This window comes from Diceros bicornis, chromosome 13 (genome assembly GCF_020826845.1).
Source record: "Diceros bicornis minor isolate mBicDic1 chromosome 13, mDicBic1.mat.cur, whole genome shotgun sequence".
Classification (NCBI taxonomy): Eukaryota; Metazoa; Chordata; class Mammalia; order Perissodactyla; family Rhinocerotidae; genus Diceros; species Diceros bicornis.
In genome coordinates, this window is record NC_080752.1 from 22882724 (window position 1) to 22898250 (window position 15527).

At 53.8% G+C, this 15527-nt stretch overlaps 1 protein-coding gene across 3 annotated transcripts in view; it reads left to right on the forward strand.

Moving 5' to 3' along the window:
- The window catches only part of PRKCZ (protein kinase C zeta), a 117852-nt gene that overhangs the window by 66194 nt on the left and 36131 nt on the right, over positions 1 to 15527 (forward strand). For all 3 annotated transcript variants that reach the window (XM_058552683.1, XM_058552682.1, XM_058552684.1), the window contains one exon: positions 12471 to 12556. In XM_058552683.1, the coding sequence (XP_058408666.1) occupies positions 12471 to 12556 (86 nt within the window). The remainder of the gene's footprint in view (positions 1 to 12470; positions 12557 to 15527) is intronic.

Genomic DNA, 15527 nt, shown 5'->3' on the forward strand with positions numbered 1-15527 from the left:
TTTTGGAGTGCACCTTAAGTTAATACTTTTACTATTTCCCGGATAAGGCAAGAACCTTACAACATGTCAATTCTATTTATCCCCTGTCAGTTTTTATGCTATTGCTATCACGTGTGTAAATTCTACATATATTTTAAACCATACAATAGCCATTATTAATATTGTTTTAGATAGTATTCATTCAGATTCATCCCCTTATTTACCCTTTTGATATTCTTACGTCTGAGACTATTTTCCTTCTGCCTGAAGTACTCCCTTTAGTATTTCTTTTAGCACAGATTTGCTGACAACTAATTGGTTTTTGTTTGTGTGAAAATGTGTTGCTTTTACCTTCGTTTTGAGGGATGTTTTCCACTGGGGATAGAAGTCTAGGTAGGCTGTCAAGTTCTTGCAGCCCTTTTAGTACATTGTCTTCGGTTCTTTCTCATTCCTGTTGGACAGTCATCTGTCAGTCTTGCCATTGTCCCCTTGAAGGAAACGCTGCTCCTTTTCTCTGGCTGCTTTAAAGATGGCTCTTGGCGTTCCACTGCATCAGCTTTGCTAAAGAGGGGAATATTGAATTTATCCTGAGTGAGGTTTGCAGAGCTTTTTCCATCCGAGGCGTAATGTCTTTTGCCTCTTTTGGAAAATATCAGCAGGTGTCTTTTTCAAATATTGCCCCCTTCACTCTCTTCTTCCCCCAGGACCCCACGTCCACATCTTAACCACACCCCATTTGTCCTTTTGCTCTTTTCTGTATTTTTTCCATCCTAGTTTTCTTTCCCCTCTGTGCATCAGTCTGGATCTTTTCTACAGAAATCTCTTGTTTTTTCTAATCTGTTCTTAATTCTATCTCTGAATTATTAATTTCAATTACTATAGTTTTCACTTTTAGGATTTCTGAAATCCTAGGATTTTTAGAATTTGATTTTTTTTCTTAGATCTAGTTCACGGGCGAAATTCTCTCATTTCATCTATCTTCTTAAATATATTTGGAATCTGAATCACCTGTGAGTCTATTTCTATTGACCATTCAGTCACATGCCTCTATTTCTTGGCCTCCCTAGTAATTTCTGATTGAATATCAGATACTATGTTTGAGAAACTGTAAGAGCTCTGAGTGATGTTATTTTCCTCATGAAAGGATTTAATTTTATTCTGGCAGATGGAGTGTGGACACATCACCTTGATTCAGTTAAGGCTGGTCTGTTTCTCAGTTTTCTTTCATCTCTTTCAATAAACTCAGCAGAGAGAGTCTGGGGGTTACCAGGACCCCAGTCTCTGGCTTTTGTCTCCCCAGCACCATGAGTCAGCCACAATCTCTATCTAGCTTTTTCTTTTTTTTCGCTTTTGGCAGCTGCTTTCTGCTTGGTGTGTTGGCCCGTTGCCCCAAACTTGTGCGGCTCAGGACTCAGCAGATGCCTCAAGGGGAGATCACACACTGATTTTAGATTCGTTTCTCCACAGTTCCCTTTTCTCTGGGATCTTGAGAGCCTCGTGGGCGGGGGTGACACTGCCCCTCCAGTGGGCCTGGAGGACAGGGCATCGAAGCAGAGGGGATCATCCTCGAGCTTTAAGGTCTAACGAATTTGCTGTGCTGCGTTCGAGACTTGCTTGGGAACTGTCACTTTTCCTTCCTCCCTGTTTCTCCTTTTCGGATTGGAAATGGCCTTCCCGTGCCTGGCACAACATTGTGTTTTGGAAACATGTACCTTGTCTGGCTTCACAGGTTCAGGCTGAAGGGGATTTTGGCTCAGGATGAATTGCAGCACGAGTCTCACCCCTCTCTGGTTTAGATGATGTTGAGATGAAACTTTAGAGCTGATGCTGGCAAGAGTTAAGGCTTGGGGGCTGACGGAATGGAATGAATGTGCTTTGCATGCGAGAAGGACATGAATTTGGACAGAGTGTTATGGACTGAACGTGTGCCCCCCAATTCCTATGTTGAAGCCCTAACCCCCAAAGTGACGGTATTTGGAGATGGGACCTTTGAGATGTAATCGATGAAGTCATGAGCCCTCATAGTGGGATTTGTGCCTTATAAGAAGAGACACCAGAAAACTCTCTCTCTCCCATATGAGGACGCAGTGAGAAGGCGGCCGTCTGTGAGCCAGGAAGAGACCCTCACCAGAACCTGGCCTGCTGGCACCCTGATCCCGGACCACCAGCCTCCAGACTGGGAAATAACTTTGTTGTTCCCGCCCACAGTCTGTGGTGTTCAGTACGGCAGCCCGAGCTGGCTGAGACAGCTCCTTAGGTCTGCATTGCCTTGGTCGTCCTGAACCCCAGTTTCTGTCTCCAGTTGGATACTCACGAGCTCTGGGCCTTGCTTTCCGTTTGGCCTCCGAGGAATCAGCAAACGCCGGAGGACACGAGGTGGCCTTGGTGACATGTCCCTCCTCTCCGGCCTCACCTCTTATTCTGACCCTCTCCTCTGGTCTCTGAGCCCCGATGCTGCTGTTGTTGCTGTTTTGCAGCATTCGTTGATGGTTCTTGGAAGCAGGTTAGACTGAGGCTGGCCACATCCTCGATCCTCGCCGTCGGTTCCCGGAGCCGGTTCACGTTTGTGGCTCATGTTTTCCAGGTCTGAGTTGTTCCTTCCTTCGGTAGCACTTTCCAGGGCACTCATTGGTGTGGCTTTGTCCTTGTGCTGCAGGAGCCAGCCTCCCTCTGTGCTGGATGTGGACCCGTGGACTCCGCCTGGGCCCCAGGCCTGCCTGGGACGGGAGCCTGGTCCTGTGACAGCACAGCTGGGACCGAGCAGCTCAGATGCCTCCATACAGGAGAATCTCTACGTAGAGATGAGCTGTGTCGTGTGTGAATTTACTTGTAATGTGTTACTTGTAATATGTTATTCCTTTTTCCATAGAATCTTTGGGATAATATTGGTCAGCCATTTCACTAAAATAATTCGTATCATGATAAATTAGTATCTTTGCGATAAAAATTATTAGAAAGTTGAACTGTTATGACCCCTCCCTCTCAAAACACCTCTTAGGATTGGTTTTCCTAATGTTTACTGACGGTGTTTGGTGACGAAAGGACGGCTCTGAGGAGCCCTGGACGGCCTGTGCTTCCTGGGAGCCCGGAGGCTGTGACCCTCGTCTCGCACCCCGTCTGCTTCCTCCAGGCGGGTGGAAGGAGGGGTCTGTTCTTTACGCCCCATCTGTGATCTGCTGTTATGGCAGCCCGAGCTGATGAGGACTGGGCGGGTCTCAGCTCTGGGTTGCCCTGGTGGCCCTGAACCCCAGTGTGTGCTGCTCGCAGGGCCCTGGGCTGTGCCGTGGGGTCCTCACCGCTCCCAACACCCGTCCCAGGGAGTGGAAAACCTGTCTGAAGCATTTCTCATTTTAAAAATCAGAAGTCTAACCCCTGGATGCGTTCTTTGCGCGTCCTGCTCTTCTTGCGCTGGGTTCATTGTGAGTGAACTGCGCTCCTTGAAAGAGGCCGTGAGGACGCGGCTGTCCAGCAGGGGGCCCACGCGCCTCCTCCGTCGCAGCTTTTCCCTCTGGAGGGAACTTCCAGTCCTTTCCCACCCCGACAGGCACTTCTCCTCCGTCCTTGACCGCTGACCGCTCTTCCGTGAGCTGCTCTCCTGTCCGTGGCGACTTCATTTTCCCCGATCCTGTGCTCTTGTGACCTCGCAGAGCGCGTCTTAGATTTCCATTTTGGGCACTGGGGAGGGTGTCTGTTAGGTCAGCTCCATGAGACTCGCTGCTTGTCCAGCTGCTCTGTGCGCGGGGCATCCGGAGCAGGCGTTGTCCTGGGGAGATCCTTAGCACAGGGGCTGGTGCCCTCCTGACACCGAGGCCAGGGAAACGGACGCGGAGTGCCGGCCCCAGGTCCTCGCTTGCCCTCGTGGAGAGGCTCCATTTTATGGTCTTTAAACAATTTCAGTTTCAAAACCACAGTCTGCGGCAGGTGCGGCCTCGCGGTTTAGCGTGGAACCTGGTGCTCTGGGTGCCGCTGGACCGCAGCCTTGGCAGGTGCTGGCAGACCACTGTGGCCACAGCTGGTGACAGCTCGCCCCAAGTGATGGCCCCACAGAATGTGTCCAGAGGCAGCAGCGCTGGGGTGGGTCCAGGCTCACTCGCTGTCTTCCGTTGGCCATCCTCAGTGTGTGGACACTGCCCTGGGCTGGCCCCCACCATGTCCACCCAGCCTGCAGTGACTGGGCCTGGTGTCCCTGCTCCCTTGCCCCAAAGGAGGAGGTGCCCCCGCCCTGAGAGGGAAGTCCCTCTCTGCGGCCTGAATGCCTTGGACCAGTGACATCACTGGGGTCCCCCTTCTCTGATGACTTTGGGCCTGGATGAGGTCGGCTCCCCATGCAGCAGTGCCATGGCTTGGGGGGCCGCATCAGGACCACGTGAGAAGGGCGGGCGGATGCTGGGAGGTGGCGCCCCACAGGCGGGAAGTGACCTTATTCCCACTTTCTCCCCATGGGGAAACCAGGGGCCCAGAGTGACAGTGACTCCCGCCCCCCGTGGGCAATGAAGCCTCGCCCCACAGCACCACCACCTGGGGGGCCACCCTGGGCTTGACCACTGAGCAGGCCACCCCCCACGGCTCCTCACTGCCCCTTCTGTTCCTTCCGAGACCCCTCAGCCACCTGACTTATCTTTTTCACTAGCACTCGACATTTTAAATATTTATCATGTTTGTTGCCATTCCTTGTCAGCTCCAAGGGGGCGGGACTTCTGTCCGTCTTCCTCGTGTCCCGAGCACCTGCCAGGCACCGACTGGTCTGCACAGATGAGTGTGACACATGGACGCAGTGGGCAGAGCTCCCTCCCATCCCGGCCAGCTGAGGACCTGGGTTGCTGCCTGTTCTCGCCTACGTTTTGTCGTGTTGTGGTTGCAAAAAGCCATTTCCCATGGGGAGGGGGGCCCGGCGGCACAGGGAGAATCAGGGAGATCTGCCGCTTCCGTGGGAGCCGGGGCTGCGGCCGACGTGGCCCAAGACAGCCACCGTAGCCCCAGCAGCTGGCTTCCTGCACAGTGGTTCCGAGACCTTGCCCAGGCTGCTCTGTCCCTCACCTCTCAGAGCTCAGCCTATTTTCAACCACATTTTCAGTGGGGAGGCAGATCAGTGGTGAGAAACAGGAAGTTGGAGCGCAGGCTGGTGATCAGGGACGGTTCCTCAGGTGGGGGACATCTGCACCTCGTGCTGCCCCATGTGCCCGGGACAGCAGCCGACCTCAGGTCCACGGCAGAGCTGCCCCCCATCCTTGCCCACCCTCAGGTCCGGCCGAGGTGTCTGTCCCCCACCACGTCCTGCTGCCCCATCCCCTGGAATGGAGCCCCCGTGGCTGGTGTGATCCAGTAGAGCTAAAGGAATCATCGAGTGCTCGTTCGAACGGCTCTCGTGGGGAGAGAGTGCCCAGGGCCCCTTGGAACACGGTGACCGGCCCCGGGGTACACGTAGCAATGAGCAGTCGTCGTGAGGCCGCATCCACGGTCGGGGGCGCACCAGCCACTGGATAAACATGGATGAGCCATGCGGCTCCCAGTGGGCTTCCTGTGCCCGTGTGTTTGTCCACACTCTCCGTTGTCCCTCTGGACCCCCAGCCAGTGTGGCCACCAGGCTTCCCAGCCGCACCAGATACGTTCCCTGGAGCCAGGCTAATGTCTTACTCGAAACCCCAAACTCCCGTTTCTAGAAGGTCACATGGCAGCTCATAGTAGGAGCCTTTTGGTGGACGTGTGGTCGGCGAGAACAGGGGATGCGGAGTAAGGGCACCGTGAACTGGACACCGTTGGGGCAATGTGATGCCGAGAACAGCCGTGCCAGGGTCTCTGGCCACCCACCTCTTTCCCCCTACACCCACGTCCCTGCATATGGTCCTAGATGACCACACGATCGGGACATCTGAGCCCTGAAAGCATGGTGTTCTTCCATGTGGCTGCTTTTGTGTCAAATATTTGCCTAGAGTGAGCCGGGGTTGAACCTCGTCCTGGGGAGAAGGACAGGCAGCCTTGCCCTCCAGGGCGCAGAATCCAGTGGACGTGGCTCCCGGGCAGGAAGCTGAGCCTGGAGGTGGCAATGCCCGCTCTGCCCCGAGCCCCGTCTCGGCTGCACCCCCCCCCTTTGGCCCGAGGGCACCTCACTGGCTCCTGGGCCTTGTTTGGGGCTGGTTCGCTGACCTGGGACCGCCACAGGAGGCATTCGACTGTTCCCGTGCGGCGTGCCCTGAGCCCCGATGTGGGGCGTTTCGCCCGGCTGTGTTGGTCACCCGGGTGGTGGGTCCGTTTCCAGCAAACAAGTGAGCCCTCGAACGCCACCCTGACCTGCTCGGGAAATTCGGCACACCCCACGCTCATCCCCAAATCGAAGGGTGCGTGGTTTGTTTCACAGCCTGTTGCTCTCAGCTCAGTTTTTTTAAGTGTATATTTTCTTCGCCTTGTCAGAGCCCTCAAGATGCTAGATTGCCATAGAAACTGAGCTCGTTAAAATTCCTACTGCCATCCTAATTATAGAATCGCACAGACGAGCAGAGAGCCTCTCTGAGGGCATTGGAGTTGAGGCTGAGATGCACTGCAAGCCGGTGGGAGCCAGCCGACGGCTTCCCACAATTCCACGGTCCTTCCCGTGACCACCGGCACCCAGGGAGGTGACCAGACGTGCTCGAGGCACCCAGCGGACACATGGCTCTGACTCCAGAGCCCGGCCTTGGCAGAAGCAGCCAAGAGGGAACCGTCCGACCCGGCACGGCCGAGGTGGAGCTGCTGGGCCCAACGTCCCCTCAGAGGCCTTTCCGGCTCGGCCGGCTCAGCTTTGGGACCGTTTCCCACGGGCGTCTCCTCTACTGAGCTCGGTCGGAATGACAAGCTGGCCCCCAGCGCCAGGCGCACGGCCCGGGCCACTCCCAGAGTGCCCGCCTTCGGAAGCGCCCTGCACACACGTGTTCTCTGGGGACGCGTCTTTTTTTTTTTTACACTGTGGCTGTCACTTCAGGTCAGGAATAGGGACTGTGACTTTTCGGGCAGAAACCCAAATTATGAAAATGTGACTATTGTCTGAGGCAACGGCCCAGGAGGCTGATGGCCCTGGCTGGTGAGGGAAGGGGACAGCTGGGCCCCCATGGCCTTCACGGTTGCCTTGGAGCTCAGGGCCTTAGAAAGCCGGGTGGGCGCTGTCCGATTGTGTCCAGGGCAGGCCTGCACTGGGGGAACCTTCTAGTAGAGTCTAAAGTTGGAAAGTTTTTGGGGTTTTGGTGATTGCCATTGCGGCAATGTGGTTTTTTCAAGGAAGGTGCTCAGTGGATTCAGAGGCTAAGGAGATGGTAACCCCAGTCCAGTCAGGAGAGAAACACCAGGCGAACCCCAGGAGAGAGACGTTCGACACAGTGCCTGACCCGTGCTCCTCAAAACTGCTGAGGTTGCCAAGTCTAGGGACATCTGAGAAACCGCCACAGCCAGAGGAGGCTGAGGAGACATGAGGCTGAATGCAGTGTGGGGTCCTGGGTGCATCCCAGGACAGAAAGAGGACATGAGGGAAAAGCTGAGGAAATTGGAATACACACGTACCTCAGTTAGTAATAATGTGTCATTGTCGGTTCATTAATTGTAACAAACGTACCGCACGCTTGTAAGATGTTAATAATTGGGGAGACCGGGGTTTGGGGTCTATGGGAACACTATACTCTCTCTGCAGTTTTTCCATAAATCTAAAACTGTTCTGAAACATAACGTTTATTAAAAAAGGAAGTTGAGGAGGGCTCTGGCTCAAGCTGGAGTCTAGGTAACAGCACCGGCTTTGATCCCAGTCTGGACAAATATGTCAGGGAGTCAGATGTGACCGTGAGAGCAGGTGGGGGCGGGTCATGTGGGAACTCTCTGTACTGTCTGTGCAACTTGCTGTCAATCTGAAATCACTTCAAAATAAAAAGTATCTATATTTTTATAAAGTGAAGAACGCCCTGCTGTCCTTGTGGTTCCTTGTACCTCACCTGGCCACTACTTTCCAGGTAGTGGTGTGGGTGTGGATTGGACACCCTGGGGGGCTCCCCTGCCTCTGCCTGAGATGATGGAAGGGTATCAAGTGCTGCTGGGGTCTGCACTGACAGGGGCCCTGCAAATGCCCTCCCGTCTCTGCAAGGGGTGGGGAGGTGATGGAAAGTATCAGTGTGAATCAGGGTTCTCCCAACAAACAGAACCAATAGGATGTGTGTGTGGAGAGAGAAGGAGATTTACTGTAAGGAATTGGTTCAAATGATTATGGAGGTGGGTAAGTCCAAAATCTGCAGGGTGGGCCAGCAGCCTGGGGCACCCAGGAGGAGCCGATGCTGCAGTTGAAGTCTGAAGGCGTCTGCTGCAGAATTCCCTCTTGCTCAGGGGAGGTCAGGCTTGTGTTCTGTTTAAGCCTTCAACTGATTGGATGAGGCCCACCACATTGTGGAGGGCAATCTGCTTCACTCAAGTTCCACTGCTTTAAATGTTAATCTCATCCAAAAATACCCTCACAGAAACATCCAGAATAATGTTCAACCACATATCTGGATGCTGTGGCCCAGCACAGTTGACACATAAAATTAACCATCACATCCCATCCCTTGCCAAAAGGCACCCATACACATCCCCTGAAACCATATGCAGTCTCTGGTTAAAGACAACACCAAGGGCATAGTCACGACTAACATGATAACGGCAGCCCTGCGGACAACCAGAAATGCCCTAACTCTTCCCCTAGGGGGACTGGTAATGGTGAGAGTGGGCCTGGCAGGGCTGTGGCCGGATGCGTGGGACGTGGCCTCTCCTTGGTATGCACACTCTAATCCCTACTTTTCTCCGCTCTTCCTTTCACATTTGTCACTTTTCTGTCACCCGGGAGCAGTGTCGTGTCTGTCCCACGGCCCCCTGGCCAACCACCCTGACCTGTGTCCTGCCTCTGGTGTGAAGCTTGTGATCCTGGGCGCCGCATTCCGTCAGTCAGGGTGTGAGCCAGCAGGGAGGGGGACGGGGCTGCCTCTGGGCAGCAGGGAGCATGGCCTTTCTTTGCAGACTTAGAACTCTGTATTGCTTTTTTAAAATCTGATACGCTTTATTTGAAATAAAATTCAGCACTTGTCTCCTTCCCAAAAAAGTTAAAAATGATTTCCTAAAGTTAAAAAAATGAGACAGAATTATTTGAAGGTGCATCTGAGGGAAATATTTGAAGTTAGTTTATAACTATATTGTTGCTGCCTCTGGGCCCCCCTCTGTGTTATTACAATCTGAATTGTATATCATTTAATGTAGCATTTAAGGACACGTCACTCACGTATGTTACCAAGCATACAATGTAGCAGACACGCATGCCCTTGGCAGCCAACCCAGGATAGAGCTAACCCACACCCACCTGCCCCGTGTGCTGTCCCCAGAGGCCACCACTGTCCTGAACTTGGCGTTGGTCATTCACTTACTAGAACAGTTTCATCTCATGACTGTGTACCTTAAAACAATACGTTGTTGATTTTGCTTATTTGTTTAGCTTTATAAAAATGGCATCATTTCATATAGCCTATTTTATATATATCAATGTATCATTTCATATTGATTTTTTGTTTGTTTTGATTTTCGAAGATGCATCTGTGCTACGAGTGTGGCTGAGGTCGGGTTTTAAGCTGATGGGTATTCCATTGTACAGCCACACCTGCACCACGCTTCATTTATCCGTTCTCTTGTCCATGCACCTGGGCATCCTCAGACATTGGTAAAGGTCCCGGAGCCTGCATGGGACTGTTTCCTGGGGCTTTGATCTAGGAGTGGTGCAATTGCTGGGTCATAGGGGAAGCTAGTGTCCCTCTCTGCAAACATTTTTGGTGCCGATCTAGCCCCTCTCTAGGAGGAAAAGCAACTTCTAGTTGTTCTGCGTCCTTGACAGTATTTGGAGTGTGGGGAGATGAGGTGGGCAGACCCTCAGATGTAAAGGATACCAAGGTGAATTTGAGTTTCTCTGATTACTCACAAGGTCGACCTTCTGACCAGTTCTCATTCACCATCTTTCTTTTTTCAGCAAAGCGCCTATTCTTATCTTTTGTTCATGTTTCTGTTGCTTTCTCCTCATGGATTTGTGCAAAATTCTTTATGCACCCTGAGTTGTGAGGCCCGTTCACTTGCATGTGTGCTGACGACTTAGACTGTGTGACGGCCTCTGGACGGACATGCGTCCTCACTGCGCCGTACTCAGAAGCGTCCCCTCCTCCTTTTTGCTGGTGCTTTTTATATTTTCAGAATTTTTCTCCCACTCAGATTATTTAGATCATCTCCTACATTTCCTTCTAAAATTTGCTGTCATTTTGCTTCTCATGTTTAAGTCCTTATTTTTGAGGGGACAGATATGTGTATGGAGTGAGGCCGGTGCCTTAGTCTGCTCCAGCCGCCGTAACAATACCCTAGACTGGGGGCAGATTCTCATGGCTCTGGAGGCCGGAGGTCTGAGATCAAAGTGCCAGCAGGGTTGGGTCCGGGGGAGGCCTCTCTTCCTGGATCTCAGACGACTGCCTTCCCACTATGTCCTCACGTGGTGGAGAAGGACCTCTAGTGTCTCTTCCTCTTCTTATGAAGACACTAATCCCACCATGGAGGCCACACCCTCATGACCTCATCTAACCTTGATTTCTTCCTTAGAGACCCCATCTCCAAGGAGAGCCACCCTGGAGGTTAGGCTTCAGCATAGGAATCTGGGGGGACACAGACATTCAGTCAGTAACAGCAGGATCTGGGTTTTTCTCCTTCGTGCTCCACGGCGGTGCAGGTCATGTGGGGCTCTCTGTCCTGTCCGCTTGGCGAGCATGTCCAGGCTGCTGTGGGCTCTCTAATATGCCTTGGCCTCTGCTATGACGTCTTTGAGTTTCTTATTTCCAGTGGCTTTAATCAAATTTAAAGGATATCCAGTTGGGCATATTTTTAGACATCAACATGCCGTGTGCGTTGGGCTCAAGAAGGAGCCAGAGCCTTGGTGCTGGTGTGTCTGCGTCTGACCAGCTCAGCTCTGCCTGTGTCTTTGTTTCTGTCTCTATCACTCAGCACCTTCTCACTCTCTCTGTGGGAATGGCCAGGGGGTGTGAGTGCCACACAGAGGGAGGGTCAGTCCTGTGGACGTTCGCAGGGACCAGGGGGCCAGGCTTCCCCCAAACCAAGCCAAGTGGCTGGAAGGGCCAGGGGTAGCAGGATGCACCCTGTCATCTGGTCAGAGGCCCTGAGGGGTCACCAGAGACTCGAGCCCAGGGGCAGATGGACTGAGGGCGCTGCTGCTCCCGGTGGTGTTTGCCCCGGTGGACCCCAGGCCTGAAGCCCAAAGTGTGGACTCAGAGGTGGGTGGAGTGGGAGGGGCGAAGGCTGGTGCTGCCTCCGGCCTGGCCCTCTTCTCATCTGGGTGTCGGCCGAGAGCCTGTGGCAGGAAATTTTGAGGGTTCTCCAGGCAACACTTGGGCCTCTACCAAATCCCCCCAGCTTTGGGGCTCCTGAGGCTCCCGGAGGGATCCAGACTTCTTGGTCTCTCCTCCTCCGTCTCCCGCTGAAAAGGAGAAAAGTAGGTTTTGCAATTGCCGTGACCTGATTTCACAGGTTCCAGCCAGAGCTGGTAATTTGCTTATTTTAAAAACATTCCGTTACAATTTCCACATTAGTATGTGCGTGGCACTTCCATGACTCTCATGAAAGTCGCTTTTACTGTGGAACTTTATAAAAGCACAAAGCTTCCCGTTGTATCCTGAATATTTTGTTTCCACGTACATTCATTTCAAAGGGTTTTGAAGGAGCAGAGTTAGAAGCATTTTAAGGAAGAATGAAACCAACCGTTCTTGTTATATGTTTAGCTCTGGCATTTTTAATGAGCGGTGTTCTTCCTTAGAAGTTTGAATTACTGAATGCACGCTGTGAAAGCGATGTTTTTGGTAACTTGCAGTTCGCTTTGCTTTCCTTCTGCCCACAGGTTTGTTAGGCTGAGGGGGGCTCGGGCAGGGGCTCCCTCATGTCCGGCTGAGGGGTGGAGTGGTGCTGGCTGAACGCTGCGTTTCAGGCTAGCCGAGGATCCAGCGCTGTAGCCGCTGCCCCTCCACTACAGTCAGGCATAAATATCACAGCCACTCACAGCCACCTGAACCACGTCCCTGTGTGGAAAAGGGGCCTGGTTTTCATGCCCCGAGGGAAGAGGGGGGAAAGGAAAGAAGCAGGAGAGCACGTGGTGCCTCGGGTGGTGTGACGGCCTCGACCCTCCACGGGCGGCATCCTCATGGTGACTCCCGGCCGCCCGGCTGCTGTCTGGGGGCTCTCCGTCTCTGTCCTCCACACCTGGGCTGGCGTCTCCAGCAGCCACGGCTGTGACATGAGACTCATGTGAGGAGAGGCAAGGAGGGAGTGGCCGCCAGGGAGGCTGTCACTTCGGCTCTGGCTTCCCGTGGCTCCGGCCACCTGGACGGGAGCAGCCTGTCCCGCCTGCACCGTGCGTGGTGGAGTGGGGCTAACAGGCCGCTGTACTGTTTCTTACACTTTTCTCACATCCTTTCTAGAATCGATCTACCGCCGTGGAGCCAGAAGATGGAGGAAGCTGTATCGCGCCAACGGCCATCTCTTCCAAGCCAAGCGCTTTAACAGGGTGAGTGTGCGCCTGGGGTGCGCTAGTCGAGGGCTGTCCACGTGCCCGTGTGCAGAGAGCAGGGGAGTGCTTTCTGCCGCTGGCGGGCTGGGCTTGGTCAGTGCACAGCGGACAGGCTGTCCGGGGCGGGTCCCAGAAACACTTTCTCTCCATCACGGATGAGCCTTTTACAAGGTTTCCTGGGCCCGTGAAGATTCCAGTTCAGGTCTTTTGGCAGATGGTCGCTGCTTGATGAATGCAGTCTGTGCGTCTCGGGGCTCGCTGGGCCGTCCCTGGTTGTGTAATCCTTTGTCGGGGACCCTGGCTCTGACGTCCTGGCCTGCTGGCATCCAGAAGCGGGACTGGGGATTTGATGAAGAACACCAGGCTGCGTGTTGTGCTGCACACAGTGTTTCCTGTTGGCTGCAAGCATCTCCTGTGAACCCTGGAAGCCCCAGACAGCCCCCAATCTCGGCCACCCACCTGGCCCCACCACCCATCCATTCTGAAGGGCACTTTAGCATAGTTTCCATCATTGCTCTTCATGATGCCTTTACATTCTCTAGAAATGACGTGATTCATGTGGCTTTGTAATTGTTCCATTTCACCGTGGAAGAAAAGGTGCCTCTGGCTGAGGACGGTTAGTGTCCAGGGGCTGCCAGAACCAAGCACCACAGCCTGGGGGCTGAAAACAGACTCATGCTCACAGTCTGGAGGCTGGAAGTCCAATGCCAGGGTGTCGGCAGGGCCACGCTCCCTCTAACGGCTCTAGGGGAGGGTCCTTCCTGCCTCTTTCCAACTTCTGCTGTGCCGGCGTCCCTTGGCGTTCCCTGGCCTGTAGCTGCAGCACTGCATCCTCGGCCTCTGCCTGCACACGGCCTTCTCCCTGTGTCTGTGTCTGTTCTCGTAAGGACTCCATTCACAATTAGGGCCCACCCACTCCAGTGTGACCTCATTCTAACTTGACTAACTACATCTACAGAGATACTTTTTTCCAAATAAGATCACATTCTGAGGTTCTGAGTGGACATAAATTTGGGGGACACCACTCAACCCACAACAGCAGCCAAGCACGTGCTCACCTGGGGGCCTTTGCACATGCTGAGCTCCCTGCCCGGCCCACATTCCTTCCTCCACATCTTCAGAGCTCATTCTCTCCCTTACTTTCTGTCTCGGCTCTGTGCCCTCCACTCACATACACTCCTGATGTTCCTCATAGTGTGTGCCATCTCCCCACTGGGCATAGCACTCTGGGCACAGGGACTCTGCCCTGTTCAGGCTGTGTTCCCACACCTGGCACATAGTAGGTACACACTACTTGTTTATTATAATTAGTGACTGGAAGATAGTCAGCTGGGGGAGACCTGGGGGTGCTGCACTGGGAACCAGGAATGGGGTGTGTCCATCAGGAATAAGAAGGCCCTGGGAACCAAGGTGGGCGGCGGGAGAGCACAGAGTCCACAGAATATCGGATGCCTTGGGGAGGTCGGACGTCACAGAGCAAGAAGCTGTGGGAGGACACCGAGTGCCGAGTGCTGCTGTGGCCTGGGGACAGAGGGTGAAGGATGCATGAATGATGGACCTTTGTCGAGTTTCTGGGTGACAGAGTGACTGACCAGGTGTGGACATGAAATTTTGCAGTGAGCCAACCAGACAGGCAGGATGAAACCTGGCTGCTGAAAATATGGAGAAATGGAAACTTTCAGCCCCCGGGAGGCGAGGCGCCCACTGCCCCACCTTGTGTTTATTTTGCCAGCCAGATGGCTTCTCTTTCTGTGCATCTGGGCACTGGCTCCATTCTGGCCATAGAGGGGTCTCAGGCAGATGGGACGAGCCACCCTTTGGGCTATCAGAGAGAGGGTTCTAGAAGCCCTGTGCCCCATATTGGCTTTCGGTGAAATGCTTGTTTCCTTCATTGCTGGCTGACTCACTGATCCAAGGTGAAGCCCACCCATCCAACGAGACAGGCTGGGGCCCGGGCAGTGCAGAGAGGTCTGGCCTCTCCCACCGTGCAGGTTTTTGGGAGAAAGACCCATTTCTGTGATTGCAGAGTGCAGACCCTGACACTCCTTCCCCACTGCCTGCCCCTCCTACCGCCCCCTCCCCAAAATCAGTGAGCAAATGCTTTTCCTCCCCGTGGAGGAGCGGGGCTCAGCCAGGCTACCCACTACAGCCCCCGGCCCCATCCCATTACAGATGCTCAGCTGTCCCCAGAGTGCCAGTGAGTGGCTTTTCACAAATTCGGAGGGGCTGAGAGCCGACTCTTAGATCGTTCAGTTGTTCGCGGACGGGGGGCCGGGTGTGCCTGCACCCCACTGCTGTCCTTGCATTCCAAGTTCCATGTCCTGCACAGACCCTGGAGGCTGCTCGGCGCCGCTCACTCTGGGTTAATCACAGGGCTGTGCAGCGCACCTCCACTTGTCTCTGGGAAGTGATGTTTCAAGAGCTACATGTGGGGTTCTGCGGGAATCAGCAAGACTTAGGGGAAAAGCCCACAAGAGGAGATCATTTCTCACGTTCTTTACTGGTGACCCAAGGATGGAAAGTGAGTGGGTGTCAGTCACACCGGCCCGACACTTCCGGCCTAGACCTTTAGTCACACGTGACACAACTTCTCTTCCAGAGCAACGAGAAAAGTTCAACTGGTGAATCAAAGGGAGAGCCCACGAGTTTCTGGGAAGGAGATGAGGAGGGCAGCCTCCACCCCAGAAGATGAGAGCCTGGTGGCATGGATGGGGGATGGGGAGGCCCAGTCTGTGGGACGGAACTGATGGTCAGAGCCTGGCCCTGGGAGCCCCGGGGCATGAGCATTTCCCGTAAAGGAGTGGAGGGGCTGTCCAGTAAATTGTGATGAGACAATTGGTTAACTATGGTGCTGGGAGGGAGGAGTCCAGGTCCTTTGTTCACATCAAAGTCACAAGTGGATTAATGTTAGCATAAATCCTAAAAACGTGGACACGATGCAGCTGCCTGGGAAGAAACTGGGCACGGA